The sequence below is a fragment of the Oncorhynchus keta genome, chromosome 9 (assembly GCF_023373465.1).
Source record: "Oncorhynchus keta strain PuntledgeMale-10-30-2019 chromosome 9, Oket_V2, whole genome shotgun sequence".
Taxonomy (NCBI): Eukaryota; Metazoa; Chordata; class Actinopteri; order Salmoniformes; family Salmonidae; genus Oncorhynchus; species Oncorhynchus keta.
The window spans coordinates 44,929,419-44,957,341 of record NC_068429.1 but is presented as its reverse complement, the minus strand read 5'-3'; the positions used below and the strand labels follow the sequence as shown (position 1 = coordinate 44,957,341).

The following is a 27,923-nucleotide window of genomic DNA, read 5'->3' as shown; positions in this document are numbered from 1 at the left end:
TTCAGTAGAGCACACGGCAGCAAAACATTTAGCGGAAATTTGTTCTCATTGGAGAAAAATGTAGTAGTACCTCCCCATTTCAAAACCTTTTATTTTATTTGATTACCTACTGAACATGACCTGGTTCACTGCTTATGTTTGTTGTGATGTCTGTCATGTCTGTCATGAGGTACTAATGACAGTTTCTGACAACAGGAGTAAAGGGGTGTTGGAGACATTCTCAGGAACGGAAACCAACAAGATCTGGCCTCACATTCAGGCCCTCCTGTCCAAAAAACTCTCCCTACAAAATTAAGAAGGTTTTTGGGAAAGCATAGAATACACTCCTGGGAAAAGAATGGATCAGTTTAGCACAACTTTAAATGGGACTCAACTCTTTGGTCCAAAATGTAACAGTATCTCAGTGCCTATATAAGACCATGTTATTTACTACTACAACATATGTGGATGAGGACCACACATTCAGCTAATGTCACGTTCTATCTCTGTTCATTCCATATGTAGCCTGGTCCCAGATCTGTTTGTGCTCTGGCCAACTTCTATAGTCATGCCAAACAATGACCATAGAAGTCTGTATTGTAGCTTGTTGCCAGGTGATGTGGTTTTGTATCCAATTCACACCAGTCCGTGGTCTGTCGGTGTAGAGGACAACTATAATGGGGTAAATGGAAAAGTGCCATTATATTAGATGAAGTTGCCTTGAATTCATCTTTAGGGGCAAGTGCCTATTGTTGACATGACAATATATTGTGTCTCTTAAATTCTAAAAAACTAAAAAAAGTGAATCACCATGCAATTAATGAATGATAAAAACACAGTGCCAATGATTTCAGTGAAACACGTGTCACCAGAATTGCAGTCGTTTAGAATAGCGGTCATTTTAAGTTGTTAGCCTGGTTAAACCAGAGTGAACGTTGCACTCCCGTGAAGTGAAACGTCATACAATCTATTTGGATGCCAGGCTCATGAGTTATCACGGGAGTGATAACATATTCTCAAAAAAAGCTGCAATTAGCCGATGCATAGTTTTAATTACGATATTTGTATATTTTCACTGACCGTGGCCATGCCTTGGGAGTTTAGATTTGTAATCTGATTAATCTATGCTGAATGTCTTAGCAGTATTTTTGTAGCACATTATCTGTACTTTGATGATCAGTCAAAGGAATAATTGCTTTAGTAAATGTGTATACTTTTATGAACCTTAAACTTCTATTTGATAACAAGTGTATTTATTATCGAGTCTCACTTGCTGGAAGAGACTGTATTCAAAATGTAAAATGAACTAATATAATAAAAATAAAAATTGTGAAAAGCAACTAACAGCTTTCCATTTAATGTTGACCTTGGACGCTCTGCAAAAGTCTAAGTACCCAATATGGCTGGTATGAAAAGCATTTCCCCTGAACACAGTTGTTTTAAAGCTGTTCTATTTCAAAACAGAGCATCGAAGCAGAACCTAACACAGGATGTTAATCAACGCTACGTCAGACAGAAAGTTTGACCATTTCATTCTATTCCACAATCAAGTCTGTGAGCAGGTTTCGCAGCCAAACACATATGTTTGACAAGCTTATTCTTCTGTGATGTGACACATTTTTTTTTTGAGGGTTGGTTGATGTGTGAGTGACGAGCAGTAACAAAAACAAGAATTCGGCACAGCAGTCAACTGATCACTTTGCACGGTTATGTCACCATAGCTACACCGTGGTAGTATCAATGTTTGGCCTATTTATGACAAACTGGACACACGGAAGTTAAGGAGAGTTTGGACCACATACGCTAGGTGTCATAGCAGTTTTAGACAGCATGTCGGAGACGTCCACTGCAGAACCACGAGTCCAGGAACAGGCCTTTTGTTTCTTCAATTAAAAAAAACATGTGTACTTTTATTTACAACAAGAGCGTGTTTTATTCTAATGCTCGGGGCCCCCCCCCCCCCACCCCCGCTAGGGAAGGACTGTGCCGGGTCCAGTCAAGCCTACTGTAGATGAAAACCGTTTTAAACTCCCTTCAAGATATGACATACTTTAGCGATATAAGGTACAGTAAGCGCTTCAAAATACCTACCAATGGTCTTCCCTTAAATATTTTTGTTTGTTTTGAACCAAATATAAAGTGCAGGACACATTCCAGCGCAGATTCTGCAGCATACAAAAATAAGTCTGTGGGAGCTCAGCCCTTTCCCCCTCCATTTTGTAATATTTCTATTGAGTGTCATGAACTGATGGGAAAATGACGGGGAGGTGGAGGGCGCTTGCGCCACATTCGTTATGTCTCCATCATGCGCAGATCGTCCGTTTCTAAAGTAGCGTCCTCCTTGGACCATCTCCCTTCTCGGTTGGTCCACAAGCCAGCCTCCAGACAGCGCTTCACATGGTACTCTGCCACCTGGAGGTACAAACAGAGACCGAACGTAAAGGGCAACTTCCAACTCCCGAGAGAAATCAAAAATAAATGGTGCAAATTATTGCAGTACAGGTAGGCATAACTCTCCTAAAGAAGAAAGCAGACACACTTCTACAATATGACGAGTTCATTTCTATGGGTTGGTGCTAAAAGTTGACTGTTCCAAAAGCGTTGCTCCCTGGGAAGTGTAGTTTGCGACCCTAATCCACCTGCTCTGTGGGGCATCTGATAGCGAACACTGATAACTCCCTATCGCCAAGTTCCCTGTAAGTAACACCTTTCAGCAGGACTCAATCTAAAAAAGGAGTCTGCCATGTCCAACTCCAGTGAACAACTCTCCAGGGCCCGTATTTAACAAGCATCTCAGAATAGAAGGGCTGCTCTAGTACCAGGTCCAACCCTCTGCCCATATAATCTCATGCATTATGATCTAAGAGGCTAAACTGATCCTATATCAGCAGCACTCCTACTCTGAGACTGAATACAGGCCCAGTGTTTAGTGAGCATGTGGGGGGGGGGTGAATATAGTGAATATACAAATAACACCCTATTCCCCTATAGTGCACTACATAGGGAAAAGGGTGCCATTTAGGATGCATCCAGGGGTTAACACACTGATGCTCAAGCAGATTATAATGCTTATGTAACAGGAGTGAAATTGGCCCACATCTAGACTTCCAACTAAGCCCTTGCTGCTAACCAAGTATAATTTGTGGAGGAGAGGACATTTGTTGATTTCCCCTCCGTCTGTTAGGATTTGGCAGGAAGTCAGACTTTAGGTGGCCAGTTGCGGGTGATCTCATTCTTTAACTCGCACTCCCTCCCCCGCGCTCTCTCTCACTCTCCAGAAAGTAATTCTGTTCTAAAGCAACACACTGACTGTTAATTTACCTTCGGTTTCGCACAGCTTGAACTTGAGCATGAATTTGAGTTACGGTATCTTGGGATATTTCTATCGGTTATCTCAATCAATGTTTACATATATATTTTTTTAAATCAACAAATAGTGTGGCTGAATAAACAGATCTGACAGGCCTACGGTACGTGTCTGACTCTGTGGAAACTGTAGTGAGAAGTGTAGCCAATACCTGTGGATTCATGGTGCTGAGAACATTCTGGAGAATCTGCATGTCTTGCAGCTGGAACCCTGACTTCAGTTCCTGTTCCAGAATGATAGGAATAGAATCATTCATATAGTACCATATATATCAGAATGTATAGCTTCAAAAAAACATTTGAATTAAGGTCTACTAAAAAAAATCTCAAACTTTCCACACGTGTACATGATGTCATTTGGAATACTTACAGGGGGTAAAGACTCTAGAACTTCTCCGGGTTCCGGGCGACAGCGTGCTGTGCTGCCCTGGTGCTCTGTAAAGTTAGGGAGTGTCTCTCCTTTGCACTTGACAGTGTGCTCTTTTACTCTCTGCTTAAAGGCCTCTAGCTCAGTATGGAATACATCCAAGTACCCCTCTTGTCCTGCCTTACATAGAAAGAAATGGCAACAGCATTAAAGTACATTCGCTTGATAATCCTCTGTTGACACGAGAAACTTGGAATCATAACGGATGCAACAAATGTCTTCTAAAATGGCATATATTAAAAAAAGTGTCAGTTTACAGATTTTGGCATGAAACCATACTGTTTACAGAAGGCACTTACAATCACATCAACAGGTCAGACTGGAAATCATACAGAAATGCTTACAATGTTTTCACATGAATGCAATAGTGTGTTGGCATGAAATCATGTAGCTGTAGATCATTGCCTTGTTGTGTTGTAGGAATCTTTGTCTTGACTCCTGTCAATCTAATGGTCATCTGACCACATTACATCACTGTCCGTACACCTTCTTTCCTCCAGCTATATATATATATTTTTTTACATGTTAGTTACATAATAACAAAAAACAATGAAAACAAGTTTGGTCATTAAATTACGATACAAAAAGTTGAATAATTCCTTAACCTAGCTTATCAATAACAACTGGTTAAACGGTGGGTAAACAATTTTTCTTAAAATTACTTTGTGGTATAATGACTCGACAGTAACTCAGCAGACAGACCAAGGTTTCCCCAAAACCGTCTCCTCCTCTTCATCTACACTGATTTTTAGTCGATTTAACAGGTGACATCAATAAGGAATCATAGCGGTCACCTGGTCGGTCTGTCATGGAAAGAGCAGGTGTTCCTAAGCTAAATATTTTAGCTGGGTTGTGACAGCGAAGATAACACTCTTGTGCTTTAAAAGTTCATTTCCTGCAATTCTGCACGTTTTGCCATAGGGTGGAGGCAAATTACACACCTCCAGGCTGTGTAAGGGCTATTTGACCAAGAAGGAGAGTGATGGAGTCCTGTATCAGATGACCTGGCCTCCACAATCGCCTGACCTATAATAATATAATATAATAATATATGCCATTTAGCAGACGCTTTTATCCAAAGCGACTTACAGTCATGTGTGCATACATTCTACGTATGGGTGGTCCCGGGGATCGAACCCACTACCCTGGCGTTACAAGCGCCATGCTCTACCAACTGAGCTACAGAAGGACCACAACCCAATTGAGATGGTTTGGGATGAGTTGAACTGCAGAATGAAAGAAACGCAGCCAACACGTGCTCAGCATATGTGGCAACTCCTTCAAGACTGTTGGAAAAGCATTCCAGGTGAAGCTGGTTGAGAGAATGCCAAGAGTGTGCAAAGCTGTCATTAATGCAAAGGCTGGCTACTTTGAAGAATCTAAAATATATTCTGATTTGTTCAACAATTTTTTGGGTTACTATGATTCCATGTGTTATTTAATAGTTTGGATGTCTTCACTTTTATTTTACAATGTAGATTATAGTAATAAAGTAAAACCCTTGAATGAGTAGTTGTCCAAACTTATGACTGGTACTGTATGTGCAATCGATATACCTACCTAGTATTACGCCATTAGGCTACATCTGAGCCGCTTCAATATTCGTATCTATTATGCCCATAGGCTACTATTATCTAAAAGCTCACGCATTTGACAAAGCTTAACTTGCTACCTCAGGTTTAATTATTTGAATTGTTTAAATTGTGGAATATTTGTAGGCCTACTTGAAGCTCAATTCCTGCCTGCCGTTTAAGCTACAATGATTTGTTGAGCAATTATCAAAACCATTGTCATCATATCCTATTTTTTAGGTCACATTGATATTTTCTATAGCGAACGTTTCTATATTCATTTTGGCTCACAATTCACACAAACTGAAGAAAGGCTGAATTTACATAAACATTGCATACAAAATAGCACAAGAAAACTAAAAAATACATAACACAAGGCAAACATAATTACAAACAAATACATAATAAGCTACAGAACATTTCTTCTCTTGATGGGGGAAAACTAGTGGAATTATTATTATTATTATTATTTTTACATTTAAAGATGACTTTGAATAGCCATTTAATAGCAAACTCTTACGCCGATATTCCATAATAATTTTCAGCACAGAAAAGCTCCAGTAACGACACAGTTCGGTTTCACGTCGTAACGAGTGTACTGCGTGGTCTTTTGGGAAACCGCTGCGACTTCTTTGGCCGTTATTTTTTACGGCGCATTGTTAAAAAAACACCCGTGTGCCCACGTTCCAATCACTATCAAAAAACAGTGCCCGGGATAGATAGAGGCTTACTTTGGCTTTGTGGAAGAAGTGACGGAAGCAGCCTCTGGGGTCCTGCTGGGAGGTGCTGGCCATCTCCAGGATAAACTGCATAGCAACAGCCTGGTGAGCTACCTGCTCCATCAACGCCTCTTTCTGTGGTTGAGAAAAAAAGAAAAAAAAGAAGGAAAAAAAAGTGAATTAATCTGTATAACATAAATACAGTCTGTGTAGGATATGCTATAAAGTAAATGTTTGTAAACCTGAACTGTAAAAATTCAGGTTTTATATATATATATATATATATATATATATATTTAAAGGCCTCTTTCTGGCAGGGGAAAGTGGACAGGATGGAACCTTTCACTGTTACAACGACCTCTAACATTGGGCGGCAGGGTAGTCCAGCTTGTTAACAGTGTTAGGCCAGAAACCGAAAGGTCGCGGGTTCAAATCCACGAGTTGACTAGGTGAAAAATCTGTTGAAATGCCCTTGAGCACAAGGGGTGAGGGTAGGGGGAGATGAGGCCTTTCGCCAGACTCTTGACACCCTATTCCCTTAAACAGTGCACTACTTTTGACTGAGGCCCATAGCACTATGGGGAGTGGAGTGAAAGGCACATGCCCCAGTGACCAACTGAAACACTGTGGTTGACATTAAAATATGGAGTTCTTATCCAGATACTCTGCGTGTGAGCTTGAGGATAAAAGAAGGGAATGTTTATTAGACATTAGGAACAACTGACCGTATGCAGACAGTGAGTTCAACCTAGTTTCCTGACATGTTGCCCCCCCCCTCCCCCGTCAAGGTGGGGTGAAAACACCTCGATAATGGCGCTAGACATTCCTACTAAGACAGCAGCAATTAAGATGGCAGAACGAATAGAGGGCAGCCGGAACTCCGGGCCTGATCCACTCCACTGATGGGGGCGTTTGAGGCAGGACTTCCTGCTTAACTCACTGTGAATACATACAGAATAGCGCCCTCTGGTGGGCCTTAAAGATAAACCCTCATACAATTTCAAGGCATTTATACAAATCTTACGCTGAAAATAAATGCTAATTGTAAAACAAACAAAAAAATGTTTATGCATCAACTCTGAACAGGAAACACAAGGCTGATATTGGCTGTCAGATAACATATATTGTATCAACTATTGTACACAGAACAGGACAGTGTGTGATTGTTCTGACCTCTTCAGCCTGTAGTCTGAAGCACCAGAGGATCAGGTAGTTGGCAGTCTCCTCACAGACGAGGTGAGGCAGGTCAGACAGGAACCGCTGGCTGTCATCCCACCTCCGCAACATGCCTGACCAATCACAATAGACCATTGGATCAATACCACTTCCTCCCCCAGCCCCACTAGAGGGACAACAACTCCATTCTGAACTATGACAAGCTGTAGATTAAACATTTCACTCACCGAAATATCTAAATTCCTGTTCATACTTCTGAACAAAGGTTTTGCTCTGGTCATGATCCTCCAATTCAACGTTTTTACTTCTTGAATTAATAATACTCTATAAGGGGGGAAATAAGAAGAGAGAAACACTTGAGTCCGTAACACTCCATTCCTCACATCCTATTCAGAACCTACGGTGTCAAGAAGAGAGCACACGAGAAATCAAGGAGATACAATTGAGCTTCCCCTCGCAGTACGTGGAGAAAGATTACACGTGTACTAATCAGGTAGGTCGCTTTATCATGGATGCAAACCTGCGAGGGTCCAAAAGAGTTTTAAAAAAAAAATAATTGTTGCATATTTTCAGAGAATAACAAGTACGTAAATACATATTTGGACGAACTCGATAGTCTGGAAATGTGTTTGGTGTACGCTGGCATTGCTTAGTTGATTAAGTCGGTCGAATTTGATCCACAGAAGTGTAGTGGGCCATATCACAACGTGTTGCTGTACTCGTGAGCGGCATGGTTCCCCATGTTTGAAGCGAGCCTATAGGCCTATTTGTTTGGAGAGACAGCATCTCACTGTAGTAGGCTGTGTTTGTTATTTGGATCTCCATTTGCCTTTGTTTACTGCGTTTGTTTACTGTTCATGTAACCATCTTCAATATAGATTGCGTCATGCCTTCATCGATCTGATATTTTGTTTACTAGGCCTACTTTCTACCACTGTTCTGTTTTGTTTGCATTCGCAGTGTCAGTATTCTAAGCCAAACGGCTATTTAGTATTTTTGGGCTTAAGGGTAGTAGGCCTTGTCAAAGGCTTAAGGGTAGGCCTTGTCAAAGGCTTAAGGGTAGGCCTTGTCAAAGGCTTAAGGGTAGGCCTTGTCAAAGAGGTGAGGCTTTAGGAGGGACTGAAAGATAGTGATGGACTCAGTCACAGATGGCTGGAACGAGGGAGTTCCAGAGCAACCCTGGAGAAGGCCCTGTCGCCTAAGCTCTAACTTCGACTGGGGATGACAAGGTGGCCTGCTGTGGTGGAGTGCGTGTGTGGGTTGGTAGGGGAGAAGGTCTGAGGTAAGGGTGGGGTGGTGAAGGGCTTTGTAGGTCAGAAGGAGGATCTTGTCATCACTGCCCTACCCTGTGCTCTGACCTCTTTCTCCCCTCTCTCTCCAGATGAAATCTTGCGTCTTGTGACGGCCGGCCGCCCAACAACCTGCCCGCTCGACCCTATCCCCTCCTCTCTTCTCCAGACCATTTCCGGAGACCTTCTCCCTTACCTCACCCCGCTCATCAACTCATCCCTGACCGCTGGCTACGTCCCTTCCGTCTTCAAGAGAGCGAGAGTTGCACCCCTTCTGAAAAAACCTACACTCGATCCCTCCGATGTCAACAACTACAGACCAGTATCCCTTCTTTCTTTTCTCTCCAAAACTCTTGAACGTGCCGTCCTTGGCCAGCTCTCCCGCTATCTCTCTCAGAATGACCTTCTTGATCCAAATCAGTCAGGTTTCAAGACTAGTCATTCAACTGAGACTGCTCTTCTCTGTATCACGGAGGCGCTCCGCACTGCTAAAGCTAACTCTCTCTCCTCTGCTCTCATCCTTCTAGACCTATCGGCTGCCTTCGATACTGTGAACCATCAGATCCTCCTCTCCACCCTCTCCGAGTTGGGCATCTCCGGCGCGGCCCACGCTTGGATTGCGTCCTACCTGACAGGTCGCTCCTACCAGGTGGCGTGGCGAGAATCTGTCTCCTCACCACGCGCTCTCACCACTGGTGTCCCCCAGGGCTCTGTTCTAGGCCCTCTCCTATTCTCGCTATACACCAAGTCACTTGGCTCTGTCATAACCTCACATGGTCTCTCCTATCATTGCTATGCAGACGACACACAATTAATCTTCTCCTTTCCCCCTTCTGATGACCAGGTGGCGAATCGCATCTCTGCATGTCTGGCAGACATATCAGTGTGGATGACGGATCACCACCTCAAGCTGAACCTCGGCAAGACGGAGCTGCTCTTCCTTCCGGGGAAGGACTGCCCGTTCCATGATCTCGCCATCACGGTTGACAACTCCATTGTGTCCTCCTCCCAGAGCGCTAAGAACCTTGGCGTGATCCTGGACAACACCCTGTCGTTCTCAACTAACATCAAGGCGGTGGCCCGTTCCTGTAGGTTCATGCTCTACAACATCCGCAGAGTACGACCCTGCCTCACACAGGAAGCGGCGCAGGTCCTAATCCAGGCACTTGTCATCTCCCGTCTGGATTACTGCAACTCGCTGTTGGCTGGGCTCCCTGCCTGTGCCATTAAACCCCTACAACTCATCCAGAACGCCGCAGCCCGTCTGGTGTTCAACCTTCCCAAGTTCTCTCACGTCACCCCGCTCCTCCGCTCTCTCCACTGGCTTCCAGTTGAAGCTCGCATCCGCTACAAGACCATGGTGCTTGCCTACGGAGCTGTGAGGGGAACGGCACCTCAGTACCTCCAGGCTCTGATCAGGCCCTACACACAAACAAGGGCACTGCGTTCATCCACCTCTGGCCTGCTCGCCTCCCTACCACTGAGGAAGTACAGTTCCCGCTCAGCCCAGTCAAAACTGTTCGCTGCTCTGGCTCCCCAATGGTGGAACACACTCCCTCACGACGCCAGGACAGCGGAGTCAATCACCACCTTCCGGAGACACCTGAAACCCCACCTCTTTAAGGAATACCTAGGATAGGATAAAGTAATCCTTCTCACCCCCCTTAAAAGATTTAGATGCACTATTGTAAAGTGGCTGTTCCACTGGATGTCATAAGGTGAATGCACCAATTTGTAAGTCGCTCTGGATAAGAGCGTCTGCTAAATGACTTAAATGTAAATGTAAATGTAATGCATTGGGAGACAGGGAGCCAGTGGAGTTCATAGAGGACAGGGGTGATGTGCTGCCAGAACTTAATGTGGGTGAGGAGAGGCTTCAGAGTTTTGAACCATTTGGAGCTTATGGAGGGAGCTTGAGTTGATGCCGAAGAGGAGCGTGTTGCAGTAGTCAAGATGGGAGGAGATTAATTCATGTATGAGGGTTTCCGCGGCCGGACGGGATAGGGAAGACCTGACTTTGTCAATGTTGCGGCGGTGGAAGAATGAGGATATGACAGTGTCTTATGTGGTGGTCAAAGGACAGGGAGTCCAGGATGACACTAAGGTTGCGTGCATGGAGGGAGGGAGAGACATACAGTTGTGTTGTCAATGGTGAGGTTGCCAGCTTTGGTGAGGGTGGATTTGGTGCCTATGAGGAGGAGTTACGTTTTATCACTGTTTTGTTTTGTAGCATCCATGTTTGTATTTCAGGGAGGTAGGATTCAATGTGGGTCAGAGGTGGTTTGACATAGCAGTGGAAGTCAAGGTTGAAGTGACGGAGGATATGATTAAGGAGGAGGATGTAGATGAAGAGTAAGGGACCCAGCACAGGGCCCTGGGGGACACCATGTATAATTGCAGCTGAGTCGGAGTTGTGGCCATTGAGGAAAATGTTTGTGAGATACACTATATATACAAAAGTCTGTGGACACCCCTTCAAATGAGTGGATTCTGCTCTTTCAGCCACACCCTTTGACAGGTGTATAAATCAAGCACACCCCATGCAATCTCCATAGACAAACATTGACAGTAGAATGACCTTACTGAAGACCTCTGTGACTTTCAACGTGGCAACGTCATAGGATGCCACCTGGACAAAAAAATCAGTTTGTCAAATTTCTGCCCTGCTAAATCTTCCCCGGAGCGACAACGGCTCAGCCGCCTAGTGGTAGGCCACACAAGCTCACAGAACGGGACTGCAGAATGCTGAAGCACATAGCGCATAAACATCATCTGTCCTCGGTTGCAACAGTTCCAAACTGCCTCTGGAAGCAACGTCAGCACATTAACTTTTTCTCTGGAGCTTCATGAAATGGGTTTCCATGGCCGAGTAGATGCCTAAGATCACATGCCTAAGATCACCATGTGCAATGCCAAGCATCGTCTGGAGAGGTGGAAACACGTTCTTTGGAGTGATGAATCACATTTCACCATCTGGCAGTCCGACGGACGAATGTAGGTTTGGCGGATACCAGGAGAACACTACCTGCCCGAATGCATAGTAAACATAGTTTACAGTGCCAACTGTAAAGTTTGGTGGAGGAGAAATAATGGTCTGGGGCTGTTTTTCATGGTTAAGGCTAGTCCCCTTAGTTCCAGTGAAGGGAAATCTTAATGCTACAGCATACAATAATATTCCAGATGATTCTGTGCTTCCAACTTTGTGACAGTAGTTTGGAGAAGGCCCTTTCCTATTTCAGCATGACTATGCCCCCGTGCACAAAGCAAGGTCCATACAAAAATGATTTGTCGAGATTGGTGTGGAAGAACTTGACTGGTCTGCACAGAGCCCTGACCTCAATCCCATCGAACATCTTTGGGATGAATTGGAACACCGATTGCGAGCCAGGCCGAATCGCTCAACATCCGTGCCTGACGTCACTAATGCTCATGGCTGAATGGAAGCAAGTCCCCACATCAATGTTCCAACATCTAGTAGAAAGCCTTCCCAGAAGAGTGGAGACTGTTATAGCAGAAAAGAGGGAACCAACTCTATATTAATGCCCATGATTTTGGAATGAGATGGTCAACAAACATATTTCCACATGCTTTTGGTCATGTAGTGTATGATTGTAGCCAGAAAAGTGTGGTGCCCTCAACACTCAGACCTTCAAGCCGGATCGACATGATTCACACGGATTACCTATTTTGAGATCAAAACAGCGAATGTCGCCGAGAAGTAGCAAGTTCGCATCCCTTTTATTATTGTCAGGGGCATCTAACTTGGTATTTTTATCTTGTGAAAGCGCGAACCACTGCTTTTAATCAGGGCAAGGTGACCGGAAACATGACCGAATACAAACAGTGTAGCTATTCCCTCCACAAGGCAATCAAACAAGCTAAGTGTCAGTATAGAGACAAAGTAGTCGCAATTCAACGGCTCAGACACAAGAGGTATGTGGCAGGGTCTACAGTCAATCACGGACTACAAAAAGAAAACCAGCCCCGTCGCGGGCCAGGATGTCTTGCTCCCAGACAGACTAAACAATTTCTTTGCTCGCTTTGAGGACAATACTGTGCCACTGACACGGCCCGCTACCAAAACCTGCGGACTCTCCTTCACTGCAGCCGACGTGAGTAAAACATTTAAACGTGTTAACCCTTGCAAGACTGTAGGCCCAGACGGCATCCCCAGCCACGTCCTCAGAGCATGCGCAGACCAGCTGGCTAGTGTGTTTACGGACATATTCAATCAATCCTTATCCCAGTCTGCTGTTCCCACATGCTTCAAGAGGGCCACCATTGCTCCTGTTCCCAAGAAAGCTAAGGTAACTGAGCTAAATGACTCACTTCAGTCATCATTAAGTGCTTTGAGAGACTAGTCAAAGACCATAATCACCTCCACCCTACCGGACACCCTAGACCCACTCCAATTTGCTTACCGCCTCAATAGGTCCACTGACGACACAATCGCAACCACACTACACTGCCCGAACCCATCTGGACAAGAGGAATACCTATGTGAGAATGCTGTTCATTGACTACAGCTCAGCATTTAACACCATAGTACCCTCCAAACTCGTCATCAAGCTCGAGATCTGGGTCTCGACTCCGCCCTGTGCAACTGGCCTTCCTGACGGGCCGACCCCAAGTGGTGAGGGTAGGTAACAACATCTCCATCCCGCTGATCCTCAACACTGGGGCCCCACAAGGGTGCGTTCTGAGCCCTCTACTCTACTCTACTCCCTGTTCACCTACGACTGCGTGGCCATGCACGCCTCCATCTCAATCATCAAGTTTGCAGACGACACTACAGTGGTAGGCTTGATTACCAACAACGACGAGACGGCCTACAGGGAGGTGGTGAGGGCCCTCGGAGTGTGGTGTCAGGAAAATAACCTCACACTCAATGTCAACAAAACAAAGGAGATGATCGTGGACTTCAGGAAACAGCAGAGGGAGCAGCCCCCTTATCCACATCAACGGGACAGTAGTGGAGAGGGTGGAAAGTGTTAAGTTCCTTGGCATACACATCACAGACAAACTAAAATGGTCCAACCACACAGCGTGGTGAAGAAGGCGCAGCAGCTCCTCTTCAACCTCAGGAGGCTGAAGAAATTTGGCTTGTCACCAAAAACACTCACAAACTTTTATAGATGCACAATCGAGAGCATCCTGTCGGGCTGTATAACCTCCTGGTACGGCAACTGCTCCACCCACAACCGTAAGGCTCTCCAGAGGGCAGTGAGGTCTGCATACCGCATCACCGGGGGAAAACTACCTGCCCTCCAGGACACCTACACCACCCGATGTCACAGGAAGGCAAAAAAGACCATCATGGTCAACAACCACCCGAGCCACTGCCTGTTCAACATGCTATCATCCAGAAGGCGAGGTCAGTACTGGTGCATCAAAGCGGGGACCGAGAGACTGACAAACAGCTTCTATCTCAAGGCCATCAGACTGTTAAACAGCCATCACTAACATTGAGTGGCTGCTGCCAACATACTGACTCAACTCCAGCCACTTTAATAATGGAAAAATTGATGTCAAAAATGTATCACTAGCCACTTTAAACAATGCCAATTAATATAATGTTTACATACCCTGCATTAATCATCTCATATGTATATACTGTACTCGATACCATCTACTGCATCTTGCCTATGCCGTTCTGTACCATCACTCATTCATATATCTATGTACATATTCTTTATCCCTTTACACTTGTGTGTATAAGGTAGTTGTTGTGAAATTGTTAGGTTAGATTACTCGTTGGTTATTACTGCATTGTCGGTACTAGAAGCACAAGCATTTCGCTACACTCGCATTAACATCTGCTAACCATGTGTATTTGACAAATAAAATTGGATTTGATTTGTGTTTCAATGAGTGCGTGTAGGTTTCCCATAGTTACCTTGTCAAACACATCCTGGCTGCTGTCAGCACTGAGCACAGGGCTCCTGCTGCCTCCCAGCATGTTCTCCTTCCGGCGCCACTCTTGTTCCGTCTGGGAGAGCTCTGATTGGCTGGCAATGGCGCGGGCATGCTCCTGCTCAACACTCTCAGAGCCGTGCAGCTCCAGCCCACACAGCTGGTCCTGAGCCTCCACCAGCTGCCAGCTGGACACGATGGAGGCCTTCACACACTGCTGCTGACTCTGGCATAGGGACGCCATACGGTCTTCTGATGCAGAGTCCATGCACCCTTCAACGAAAACACCCTGGTCACAGAGAGGAAAAATAGTTGTTTGTTATGAACAACTGATGGAGGCCTTAACCCACTGCTGCTGGCAGAGATGCCATGGACATGCAGCTGCACCCTGGGGTCACAGAGGGGAGAAGAGTTCATTAACAACTGATATCTTGACTAGAACCAAAAAAATATGATCATATTACTCTGGTGCTAGCCTCTCTACACTGGCTTCCTGTTAAGGCTAGGGCTGATTTCAGGGTTTTACTGCTAATCTACAAAGCATTACATGGGCTTGCTCCTACCTATCTCTCCGATTTGATCCTGTCATATATACGTACGCTACGGTCACAAGACGCAGGCCTCCTTATTGTCCCTAGAAATTCTAAGCAAACAGCTGGAGGGAGAGCTTTCTCCTATAGAGCTCCATTTTTATGGAATGGTCTGCCTATCCATTTGAGAGAAGCAGACTCTGTCTCGACCTTTAAGTCTTTACAGAAGACTCATCTCTTCAGTAGGTCCTATGATTGAGTGTAGTCTGGCCCAGGGGTGTGAAGTTGAACGGAAAGGCACTGGAACGACAAACCACCCTTGCTGTCTCTGCCTGGCCGGCTCCCCTCTCTCCACTGGGATTCTCTGCCTCTGACCCTATTACGGGGTCTGAGTCACTGGCGTACTGATGCTCTTCCATGCCGTCCCTAGGAGGGTTGAGTCACTGATGTGATCTTCCTGTCCGGGTTGGCACCCCCCTTGGATTCGTACAGTGGAAGAGATCTTCATGGGCTATACTCAACCTTGGCTCAGGGTAGTAATTTGGTGGTCAGATGATATTCCTCTAGTGGTGTGGGGGCTGTGCCTTGGCAAAGTGGGTGGGGTTATATCCTGCCTGGTTGGCCGTGTTTGGGGGTATCGTCGGACTGGGCCACAGTGTCTCCCGACACTTCCTGTCTCAGCCTCCAGTATTTATGCTGCTATAGTTTGTGTCGGGGGGCTAGGAACAGTCTGTTATATCTGGAGTATTTCTCCTGTCTTATCTGGTGTCCTGTGTGAATTTAAGTACGCTCCCTCTAATTCTCTCTCTCCCCTACTGGAGGACCTGAGCCCTGGGACCATGCCTTAGGACTATGTGGCCTGATGACTCCTTGCTGCCCCCAGTCCAAGTGGTAGTGCTGCTGCTCCAGTTTCAATTGTACTGCCTGCAGCTATGGAACCTTGACCTGTTCACAGGACGTGCAAACTTGTCCCGGACCTGCTGTTTTCGACTCTCTCACTCTACCTCACCCGCTATCTAAAACTCTGAATGCTCGGCTATGAAAAGCCAACTGACATTTACTCCCGAGGTGCTGATCTGTTGCACCCTCTACAACCGCTGTGATTATTATTTTTTGACCCTGCAGGTAATTTATGAACGTTTGAACATCTTGGCCATGTACTGTTATAATCTCCACCCGGCACAGCCAGAAGAGGACTGGCTACCCCTCAGAGCCTGGTTCCTCTCTACGTTTCTTCCGAGGTTCCTGCCTTTCTCGGGAGTTTTTCCTAGCCACCGTGCTTCTACATCTGCACTGTTTGGGGTTTTCGGCTAGGTTTCTGCATAGCACTTTGTGACATCGGCTGATGTAAGAAGGGATTTACAACTAAATTTGATTGGATATCAATCAATTATCTTTATATTATATTCTGCTGCTGGCTCTGGGACAGAGATGGCATGAACTCTACACCACCATGGTCACAGAGGAGAAAAACAAAATAGCTTATTATGACTGATATCAGAAAATCTGTTACATTACATTCTGATGGCCTGTATTCAAAAAGTGTCTCAGAGTAGGAGTGCGTATATGAGATATGGTCCTCCCTGTAATCTTATTCGTTGTGATTTTAAAGGCAAAACTGAACCTTGAGCAGCAGTCCTAGTCGGAGATGCTTTATGAAAAAGGGCTCTGGTTGGAATGAAAAGCGGGTCCGGGCTCCCAATACTGCCTGTCCTCCATTGCAGCTGAAATATCATCCTCCTTGATGCAATGCAGTAACTCTGTTAGGGTGATGTGTGTACAATGGATGTGCAAACGGACATGTAAAAACACAGGTTGTGTAGCTTTGCATAAAACGCTAACAATAACAACAATATGTACCACCCCACTAGCTACAGCTGTCAAGACAATACTGTATGGATAATTCCGGCAAGAGGTGACACACATACTAGTTATGGGTGCTTATATCATTCATGGTACCTGAGATAGCTAAGTAGCTAGTTACTGCTTGACTGGCTAAAGCAACAATACAGCAAGTACTACTAACATCTGCTAAACATGTGTATGTGACCAATAAAATGTGATTCGAGAAGTATATGGTGTAACGTTAACTAGTGTTTTATGCACCAATTCGCCGTGCAATATTGGTAAGCATCTACATTACAGTGGCGAAAACTGGCTGTGTGTCGTTTTGCTGAGCTAGCAGACTCAGCTAGAGCTAGCTAGTGGCCTCTTTCGAATCCCAGAATGGAAATCTACAGAGGTAACGTTAGCTATCACACAGTCTGATTTACTAGGCAAACTAGGTAGCTAACGTTAGTTGCACTGGTCCAAAACGACAGAGCTAGCTAACCCAACACAGTACTGTAAGAGCAGTCATTACAGATGAACTCAATACCAACTCAGACTCGTTTCTATTGTTGACTTTATGTTATGAAATTGAATTGTTAACTAGCCAACAGCATACTGCAGCTAGTATTATCAGAGATCATTCGGCAAGGGTATCGAATAGCTAGCAGCTATTGAGAAGGTTTTTTTTCCTGGATGACTGACGTAACGTTAGCTCCGTTGCTACCCGTCTAGTACGAATCAATCGGTAAAGTGTATTGGCCTTTAGCCCCACAATACCTGCAGTAGAGTGCTGTAAAAGCTACCGTTACTTGGTACAGCAGAGGCACTGCAGCTCTCTTCTTCGTCTGCTAACATGGGGAAGGTTATAGTCCCGAACCCCTCCATCGCTGCTGCTGCTGCTGCTCCTCCTCGAGCCGCTCCAAAACACCGCCACTGAGTTCTAGAACCTGTCACACTAGAGAAAATATACTGCCTAAATTCTTCCCAAGACAGGCAATGATCTAGCCAAACTAACAGCTGTGATATTTGGGTACATCAGAGCACAAAAATACAGCAGCCTCTTCAATCAACTTCATCCTCCATGTTTTTTTTGTTCAAGTACCACGTGTTGTGGAACTTTGATCACGTGGTAAATATGTTTTTGGTGTTGTTAAAATGTGTATTTGATGACCACGATTACTATACATTGTGTAAGGGATAATCAACGAGGGGGATATGCGTTCCATGGGAAACAATGAACAACGTGGGAGGTTTGTTCCATGACGTGCTACTGGAGTGAAACTGACCTTCCACGGAATTGCATTATTTTTCAGTGAATGCATAAAGCCCCGAGATGATTATCCATTATATACCATGGCTATACATTAACACATTTGCTGCTATAAAAATGTGTTAAACATCCACCGAAGTAGCTGGCAAGTTTACTAGATAGCTACAGTAGTTGCCGTGGTAACCAAACAAATAGACTTGCTAGTTAAACGAACCAAACCATAATCAAGTCCTCGCTTGCCGTTATGAAAATCGAATTCAACAATGCCAATAATGTTTTCAATTGGACTTTTGCGTTCAAAAGCAGCTCCAACATAGAATATGTAAGAATGAACTATAGCCATTGAATGCTACAGTGCAAAAATACTATGCGTTTATAGGGAAACAATGCACGATCTATAGTATGTTATGAACAGTGTGGACTACGTTTTGTAGACTTTTCCCTTTGCAAAAATTGTTTTTTAAATGTCGCGTTGTTTATAAGGAGCGCAAAGGAGATGCGTTCCCTAACGGAAATATGCAACGCGGAAATAGAGTCTCGCTAGCCTCGGGCTTGGCTCTGCCCACCATCACTCATTTGTTCCCATTGGAAACGAAAGGCTGTGGTCTAGTCTTAAACCCCTTTGAATATACTGTACCACCGCTAAGGGCTGTTCTTAGGCAGGACGCAATACCCCCCGTGCAGACCCTTAACCTGGAATGTTTCGTTCCATAAGCTTTCAAAATTATAGAACAAGTCCATTGTTTCGCTTTCCATTAATGAAACCTTTAAAACATTGTAAGATAACATATGACACCTGTTGAATTCGGTTAACATTTAACCCATGTAAAAACATGGCAGATCTAACATTCACACATGAAATAAAGACTATAAACGCTACCTAGTTGCTAGTTAGCAGCAGGCTGGGCTATCTATCTTTGACATGTTCGGGGATTGCTCTCAAACTCTAGGTGGCATTCTACCTTCGTACAGTTTCAGCCATTAGCTTTGCCCATGACTACTTCATGTGAACCACAATCCCAACGCTGTGTTTTAACATTGAGAAACGTCAATAATCATTGCTTTCGAAACATTCATCGGCGAGAAAAAAATCATTCAAATAAAAAAAGATACTGTAGCAGTTTTGCACAGATCCATACAGCTAAGGGGGCCTCCATCTGACGAAACTACACTTCCGCTACATTTCCTGAGTTACCAAAGATTATGAATATACTGACAAGATACATGTCTCTCCAACCTAACAACGGGAGTCATTGTCCATGTAATATTCATATGTGTAAACATACTGAATTGTAAATTGGATGCATTTTACCGCCATATCATACTGTGCATCATACTTGGTTAAGACCACCCAAATGGTTTGGTCATGGTCAGTTTGATCCTTGGTTGGCGATACGGTGAACATGCCAGTTATAGCTAGCTAATAAAGAGCTACGTTAAGAAATATCCTGTAGTACTGCATTTTATTATTTTGTACAAAGTGTCCACAAAACGGAACGGCATGCTATCTAGCACCCGCAAATCCTTTCTTTGGATTGGTGGATACATGTCATTATTACAATCGTTTTTTAAATATTTGATGAAGGTTGTTGACAAATTCTATGCTGCTAGAGACAACTCATAAATAAAGTGATTATTCTCAATGATGCCGGGATGTCATAGGTCCTACTAATATCAGTACAGTTGTAACAACTTAAGCATTACGAACATTCTATTCAATCAAATAAACCTCATGTAGCAAGCATTTTTTTGTTGACCAAATTCGAGACACTCATCGACCTCCATAAAACCTGCTTGGTGGACAAAACGAAAAAATGCCACCTGCTGGAGGGAGACAGATTTTCCCCAGAGTCGGGCCTCTCTCTTCCTCTCTGGGGTTAGGTTTACGCACAAGTGTTTGGAGTACGCTAGATAGTTAATTAGCACAGGTCGCCTCTTGTCGCCTCTTGTATTCCGCAAACAAGCGCTGTAACTATGGCGTGTGGGGACACTATAAACCCCAACGAGGTGTGTGTCAATTTAACCTTTTTTTTAATGTATTATTATTTCTATGTTAACTTTCAGACCGAGTGCCAGAGCTCTTAACCAAAAGCTCACCGCAAAGAACACACGTTCGTCAATAGGCGCTATAGCAGTTAGCGTCAATGAATAGGGTTGGTCGGGGACAGAGGGAACAATGAATGGAGCCAAATACAGGCAAATCCTCGACGAGATCCTGCTTCTGAGTTCAAAAGACCGTAGACTTGGACAGAAATGTTAAGTTCCAACAGGACAATGACCCCAAGCATACAGTCAAAAGCAACTCTGGAATGGCTTCAGAACAAGAATGTTAAAGTCATTGAGTGGCCCAGACTTGAATTCCATTGAAAATCTGTGGAAAGACTTGAAGATTGCGGTTCACCACCATCTAATTTAACAGAGTTTGAAAACTTCTGCAAGGAAGAATGGGAGAAAATCCCCAAATCCAGATGTGCAAAGCTGCAAAGTGCAAAGACATACCCAAGATGACTCAATGCTGTAATCACCGCCAAAGGGGGTATAAAGTATTTACTCAGGGGTGTGAAAACTTATGTAAATGAGATATTTCTGTATTTCATTGTTTTTTTGTTGTTTTTTTTGGCAAAAATGTAAATGTTTTCACTTTTTCATTGTGGGGTATTGTGTGTAGATGAGTGAGAATTTTTTTTGTAATTAATTTTGAATTCAGGCTGTAACACAAGAACATGTGGAGTAAGTCAAGGGGTATGAATACTTTCTGAAGGCACGGCATTATTATACACTTTATTACCTCACCGAGGAGGACCTCACCATGCTGTACTGCTCAATAGTTGCCAATAGGTGGTAGCAGAGTACAGCAGAGTGCCCTGCAGAATCCCCCACTGCTGTAGAAGTGAGCAGTGAGAGCCAAGAACCTCCCACAGGGACCAGGGAGAATAAGGGAGAGAAACAGTCCAGACTCCAGACCTAAAAAAAACATCCTCAGCCTCAAAAGCATGTCTCATAGCCAGCTGGCATCCTGCCCTTTCTTGGGCTGCTGTTCCCACAGGGAGGGTGTGTGCGTGTGTGTATGCGTGAGAGAGAGTTAGACCTTCAGGCTTAAGCGCCGGTTAATAACTTGCTCAAGAGTGAAATTATGAAATATGTAAGATGAGAGTTAAGTTAATAAATAAAAGTTTGGGGTTTTATGAGTCCGTCAGTATTTTAGTTTTATACAGAGCCATGTACAGTGCTTTCGAAAAGTATTCAGATCCCTTCACTTTTTCCACATTTTGTTACTATACAGCCTTTTTCCCCTCATCAATCTACACACAATACCCCATAATGACAAAGCAAAAACAGGTTGTTAGAAATTTTCGAACAATGTATTAAAAATAAAAAACACAAATACCTTGTTTATATAGGTATACAGACCCTTTGCTATGAAACTCAGAATTGAGCTCAGGTGCATCCTGTTTCCATTGATCATCCTTGAGATGTTTCTACAACTTGATTGGAATTCACCTGTGGTCAATTCAAGGGTACCAAAAACATTTCTGCAGCTTTGAAGGTCTCTAAGAACCCAGTGGCCTCCATCATTCTTAAATGGAAGAAGTTTGGAACCACAAAGACTCTTCCTAGAGCTGGCAGCCTGGCCAAACTGAGCAAATGGGGGAGAAGGGCCTTGGTCAGCGAAGTGACCAAGAACCCGATGGTCACTCTGACAGAGCTACAGAGTTCCTATGTGGAGATGGGAGAACCTTCCAGAAGGACAACCATCTCTGCAGCACTCAACCAATCGGGCCTTTATGATAGAATGGCCAGACGGAAGCCACTCCTTAGTAAAATGCAGATGACAGCCCGCTTGGAGTTTGCTCAAAGGCACCTAAAGGACTCTCAGACCATGAGAAACAAGATTCTCAGGTCTGATGAAACCAAGATTGAACTCTTTGGCCTGAATGCCAAGCGTCACCCCTGGAGGAAACCAGCACCGCTCATCATCTGGCCAATACCATCCCTACGGTGAAGCTTAGTTGTGGCAGCATCATGCTGTGGGGATGTTTTTCAGCGACAGGGACTGGGAGACTAGTCAGGATCGAAGGAAAGATGACCGGATCAAAGTACAGAAAGATCCTTGATGAAAACCTTCTCCAGAGCTCTCAGGACCTCAGACTGGGGCGAAGGTTCACCTTCCAACAGGACAACAACCCTAAGCACACAGCCATGACAATGCAGGAGTGGCTTCGGAGCAAGTCTCTAAATGTCATTTGCAAACATTTCTAAAAAAACATTTTTTTGCTTTTTCATTATGGGGTATTGTGTGTAGATTGATGAAGTAATCAATTTTATCATAAGGCTGTAGCTTAACAAAATGTGGAAAAAGTGAAGGTGTATGCACTGTAAATGCAGCTCTTGAGAGGCTCTGGAATTATACTAGCAACTATGCGGTTTAAATGAAAAAACAATCAGAAATGTGAAAATGATTTGACGAGACACAAATCAAAAAAGGCTGAATTTCTAATGTGGATGAAAGTGTTATAGTTTGGGATTCATAACCAAACTGAAGTCCATAACGAAATAAAAGTCCTTGGAGCCAGGAAGTGTATACTCATTATTATGACAATTCCCACCAATCAGGTGTGGTTAATATTGCCTAAAATGCCAGTCAAGGTGTGTCCCCAGTTGCCTTGGATGTTTGTATTCCACAGACCTGAGCAAGTGTTCCCGTTTTTTGCGGAACCAAACTACCGGTATGTTTTTTTCTTCACCACTCTAAGTTGACGTGCTTGTCTCCCCCTCCCTCACTTTGTATCCCCTCCTCCCACCCAGGGGCGTGAGACCCCTCAGACCAACAATGCAGCGCCACCCACTGGAGAGGAATGAGCCAGGCTATGCAACCAGTGGATCAGTACTAGTAAAGCCAAACAAACACTTGTCTGGGACCTACACACAGCAGTTCAGAGTCAGACACCAGGCTCAAATACACAATGTTCTGGTATGTATTTGCCTATGTTGGCGAGACAGAAAGGATAGTCATGGCAGGTGTAAAGGTCTATGAGTGGAATGACACACACACAAATAGAGGTCGACTGATTATGATTTTTCAATGCCGAAATCAATTATTGGAGGACCAAAAAAAGACGATGCCGATTAATCGGCCGATTTTTAAAATATGTTTTATTTATTTATTTGTAATAATGACAATTACAACAATACTGAATGAATACTTTTATTTGAACTTAATATAATACATCAATAATGTAGCCTCAAATAAATAATGAAACATGTTCAATTTGGTTTAAATAATGCAAAAACAAAGTGTTGGAGAAGAAAGTAAAAGTGCAATATGTGCCATGTAAAAAAGCTAACGTTTAAGTTCCTTGCTCAGAACATGAGAACATATGAAAGCTGGTGGTTCCTTTTAACATGAGTCTTCCATATTCCCATGTAAGAAGTTTTATGTTGTAGTTATTATAGGAATTCTAGGACTATTTTTCTCTATACCATTTGTATTTCATATGCCTTTGACTATTGGATGTTCTTATAGGCACTTTAGTATTGCCAGTGTAAAAGTATAGCTTCCATCCCTCTCCTCACACCGACCTGGGCTCGAACCAGGAACACATCGACAACAGCCACCCTCGAAGCATCATTACCCATCGCTCCACAAAAGCTGCAGGCTTTGCAGAGCAAGGGGAACAACTACTTCAAGGTCTCAGAGCGAGTGACGTCACCGATTGAACCGCTATTAGCGCGCACCCCGCTAACAAGCTAGCCATTTCACATCGGTTACGCCAGCCTAATCTCGGGAGTTGATAGGCTTGAAGTCATAAACAGCTCAATGCTTGAAGCACAGCGAAGAGCTGCTGACAAACCCATGAAAGTACTGTTGGAATGAATGCTTACGAGCCTGTGGCTGCCTACCACCGCTCAGTCAGACTGCTCTATCAAATATTAAATCATAGACTTAATTATAACATAATAACACACAGAAATATGAGCCTTAGGTCATTAATATGGTCAAATCTGGACACTATCATTTCAAAAACAAATGTTTATTCTTTCAGTGAAATATGGAACCGTTCTGTATTTTATCTAACAGGTGGCATCCCTAAGTCTAAATATTGCTGTTTACATTGCACAACCTTCAATGTTACGGCATAATTATGTACAATTCTGGGAAATTAATGACAGTCTTTGTTAGGAATAAATGGTCTTCACACAGTTTGCAACGAGCCAGGCGGCCCAAACTGCTGCATATACCCTGATTGCTTGCACGGAATGCAAGAGAATTGACACAATTTCCCTAGTTAAAAGAAATTAATGTTAGCAGGCAATATTAACTAAATATGCAGGTTTAAAAATATATACTTGTGTATTGATTTTAAAGAAAGGCATTGATGTTTATGGTTAGGTACACATTGGTGCAACGACAGTGCTTTTTTCGCGAATGCGTTTGTTATCACCTGTTTGGCGAAGTAGGCTGTGATTCGATGAGAAATTATTATTATATGCAAAGCAGGACAAGCTAGATAAACTAGTAATATCATCAACCATGTGTAGTTAACTAGTGATTATGTTAAGATTGATTGTTTTTTACAAGATAAGTTTAATGCTAGCTAGCAACTTACCTTGGCTTCTTGCTGCACTCGCGTAACAGGTAGTCAGCCTGCCACGCAGAATCTTTGTGGAGTGCAATGTAATCGGCCACAATCGGTGTCCAAAAATGCAGATTACCGATTGTTATGAAAACTTGAAATCGGCCCTAATTAATCAGTCGATCTCTACACACAAACAAACTCACTCACTCCCAGGTGGAGTCTTCTGCTCTGCTTACCTCAGTCACTCAGTAGCTCACCCACGCAATTCAGAAGCTACATGTTCCACATTCCTTAGCCCCCCCCCCCCCCTTATTGTTTTTCTGTGGGATTGCGATGAATGGTTGGGGGTGGGGGGGGGGGTATAACTGGTATAACTTCTGTGAAGTATGCAATTCCCTACCGCCATGCATTGTGCTGTGCTTTGCTCTGGGGAGTCAGTGAAAAGTGTCTTTCCTTCATACCCGTGTTTCCCTGACCTGTTCTGAGCTATGTTACAATACACACCGCTCTGTCTCTCTGCTGTTAGGCAATGCATTAGCCAGCTCCGATCTGTGAGGACCTGAGAGTTAAAGTGTGGCGAGAGAGGGAAGAGAGAAACCCTTTGGTCTGCTTCCCCAGGCTGTCCGTCAGGAAGGCTGGATGTTTTACACCATGACCACCGCCTTTCCTGGGAATATCCGAGACAAACAGATAGCGTTGGGGAGAGGGGAATAGGAATACTCGGCCTGGGAAGGAGGGAGACAGGGGGTGGGGTGGAGGGGGGAGTCAGAGCCCACACAGCATGAAAGAGAGAGAGAGAGCGAGATAGGCAGGAGCATTTGGGAATGTTTAGGAACATACCCGGCCTATACCTCCCCTTGTCTCCCTTTTGTTAACAGGCCTTTTTTTTAAACTCACCCCAGCCTTCCAAAAATGTGCCCTGTCTTCTCAGTGGGTATTAGGGCTTTAAATCAAACCAAAAGCTAAGCAGAACTAGTCCAAACATCAGTCAGTAACCCTCAACAACTGCTGTTAATCCTATCTCACTCTTTTGAGTTAATGATAACCCAGCTATTCTTAGCAGGGATACAAAACTTTAAGGTTTAGTGACACACGTTGTGAAAGAGTAGTTAGTGAGGAATAGGCTAATTTGTGTGTATGTTATTTGTTCAGTTTGCCATGCATCAGGATTGAGGTGTATCTAGTGTGTGTGAAAAATTGGGGGGGAAAGGAAAGTGAGAAACACAATAGGATGGGTGGATTTCTCTAGCATTGGGTGAAGGATTAGGCTGGTAACCGCATAGCCGTTGACAGGTTGGGGTGAGAGGTCAGTACTGGTCCGTGTAACCCCATATCACCTGTGTGAACTCCAGGTGCTGACCCCACGGCACTGAAAGAACAACGCTGTCCTCTGGACCAGAAAAGAGTTGGAGGCGGTGAGAACGAGATGCAATTACATCAACTTCACAGTCAGGCCCTGTGTGTGTGTCAGTGGAGGCTGGTGACTTGAAAAATGGAGGAGGATGGGAGACCCACGGTATAGGCGCAGACAGCATGGAGAAGACAATGCATGTTTCAAAAATCGTCAAAAACATGTTATTTTAACAAAAAACATTTAATAAAGACATGGAGGCCAACCACACGACTCTCAACCAACGTGGAACCACAGGGTAAGGGAAAGCAGGTCTTCTGACATCCGGGTGCCCAGGCCGTGATTTCCATCCTTGATCAGGAAATGGTGGGGTCGTGGAGTGGGAGCCACGGGAGGCCAAGGACGACTTTGTGTACGGGTGCCTGGATGATGAGAAAAGGTTCTTGGTGCTGGGGTGCCACGGTGATGGGGAGTGGTGCTGTGATGTGTGTCATTGTTCCAGATCCCCGTGGTTGGTTATCCAGCGCTTGAACCGGAAACGGAGAGGAGAGCGGGTATGATCTTATGTTCAGGGAGGAGGCAAGGGCCTGGTCAATAAAATTCCCCACGGCACCAGAGTCCACTAGAGCTGTAGAAACAACACGAAGGACAGCCAGCTAGTGAAAATGGTACTAAAAAGGGTTTGATGGAGAGTGATGATGAAATACTCACACCTACCCCAGGAAACGGATGATCACGGGGCCGTTCCTCTGCTCTGGTGGCTCCCGTGTTGGGACGTAGCTGACACCGTTGAAGCTGGTGCCACTCTTGACCACAATAGGGACAGAGCCCCAGCTGTCTCGGAAGGCGACGCTCAGGCGCGTGTGGACCCTACCTCCATGTGTTCAGACTCGGACTCAGATTGGTCGACGAATGAGGGAGAGAGTTGATGGGAGTGCTGACGCTCCTGAAGGAGGTTATCCAGATGGATGGGCACTAAGATGAGTGTGTTCAATGAGAGGGTGTCGTCTTTGCAAGTCAACTTCGTCTGGGCCTCTTTGCGCAATTCTTTTCTGAATAAGGTGCGGAGTGCCGGCTCATTCTATCCTCTGGATGCTGCCACTGTACGGAAGGTGAGGCCGTACTCTGCAGCAGTCTGGTCCTCCTGCCATGGTTGGAGTAGGTGCTCAGCCCCCCAGTTGAAAATCGAAGACTCCTCTGAACAGAGCAATGAACCTCCCATAGGATCCCAGCTCTTCCTCTCCACTCTCCCAGACGGCCGTAGCACACGCCCGCCTGGTCAGCAGGGAAATCTAGGTACAGTGCATTCGGAAGGTATTCAGACCCCTTGACTTTTTCCACATTTTGTTACGTTACAGCCTTATTCTAAAATGGATTTAATTGTTTTTTTTTCATCCTCATCAAGCAACATACAATACCCCATAATGACAAAGCAAAAACAGTCTTTTTGACATTTTGGCAGCGATTACGACCTTGACTTTTCTTGGGTGTGACACTACAAGCTTGGCACACCTGTACTTGGCAGAGTTTCTCCCATTCTTCTCTGCAGATCCTCTCAAGCTCTGTCAGGTTGGATGGGGATCGCCACTGCACAGCTATTTTCAGGTCTATCCAGAGATGTCCGATCAGGTTAAAGTCCAGGCTCTGGCTGGGCCACTCAAGGACATACAGAGACTTGTCCCGAAGCCACTCCTTTGTTGTCTTGGATGTGTGCTTAGAGTCGTTGTCCTGTTGGAAGGTGAACCTTCGCCCCAGTTTGAGGTCCGCTCTGGAGCAGGTTTTCATCAAGGATCTCTCTGTACTTTGCTCCATTCATCTTTCACTCAATCCTGACATGTCTCCCAGTCCCTGCCAATGAAAAACATCCCCACAGCATGATGCTGCCACCACCATGCTTTACCGTAGGGATGGTGCCAGGTTTTCC

The 27,923-nt window shown here is 44.6% G+C and overlaps 3 protein-coding genes across 4 annotated transcripts in view; 1 reads left to right on the top strand and 2 right to left on the bottom strand.

The window, feature by feature from the left end:
* The window catches only part of LOC118387922 (GTP:AMP phosphotransferase AK3, mitochondrial), a 47,854-nt gene extending 46,535 nt beyond the window's left edge, over positions 1-1,319 (top strand). The window contains exon 5 of the mRNA XM_035776752.2: positions 196-1,319. Within this exon, the coding sequence (XP_035632645.1) occupies positions 196-295 (100 nt within the window). The 3' untranslated portion in view covers positions 296-1,319. The remainder of the gene's footprint in view (positions 1-195) is intronic.
* LOC127931865 (uncharacterized) overlaps positions 1-27,923 on the bottom strand; it is a 143,435-nt gene that overhangs the window by 43,257 nt on the left and 72,255 nt on the right. The gene's annotated exons all lie outside the window — the stretch shown is intronic.
* Positions 1,284-17,887, bottom strand: LOC118387921 (hsp90 co-chaperone Cdc37-like 1). Of its 2 annotated transcripts, XM_035776749.2 has the most exons (8): positions 17,578-17,886; positions 14,424-14,729; positions 7,466-7,562; positions 7,236-7,351; positions 6,075-6,197; positions 3,716-3,892; positions 3,498-3,569; positions 1,284-2,391 (listed from the first exon to the last, which is right to left on the bottom strand). In XM_035776749.2, exons 1-8 carry the CDS (start codon positions 17,683-17,685, stop codon positions 2,272-2,274), a joined length of 1,119 nt encoding a protein of 372 aa, XP_035632642.1. In that variant the 5' UTR covers positions 17,686-17,886; the 3' UTR covers positions 1,284-2,271. The 2 variants fall into 2 exon arrangements, with proteins under 2 accessions (XP_035632642.1, XP_035632644.1); XM_035776751.2 differs by lacking the exons at positions 7,236-7,351; positions 7,466-7,562 and having other exon boundaries at positions 17,578-17,887.

Excerpts from the sequence above, each read along its gene's own strand:
- LOC118387921 (XM_035776749.2), bottom strand. The coding sequence starts at position 17,685 with ATGGAGGGGTTCGGGACTATAACCTTCCCCATGTTAGCAGACGAAGAA. Across the intron at positions 3,570-3,715 it reads TTCTAGAGTCTTTACCCCCT|GAACTGAAGTCAGGGTTCCA; the intron begins GTAAGTATTCCA and ends ATTCTGGAACAG. Across the intron at positions 2,392-3,497 it reads TCAGCACCATGAATCCACAG|GTGGCAGAGTACCATGTGAA; the intron begins GTATTGGCTACA and ends TTGTACCTCCAG.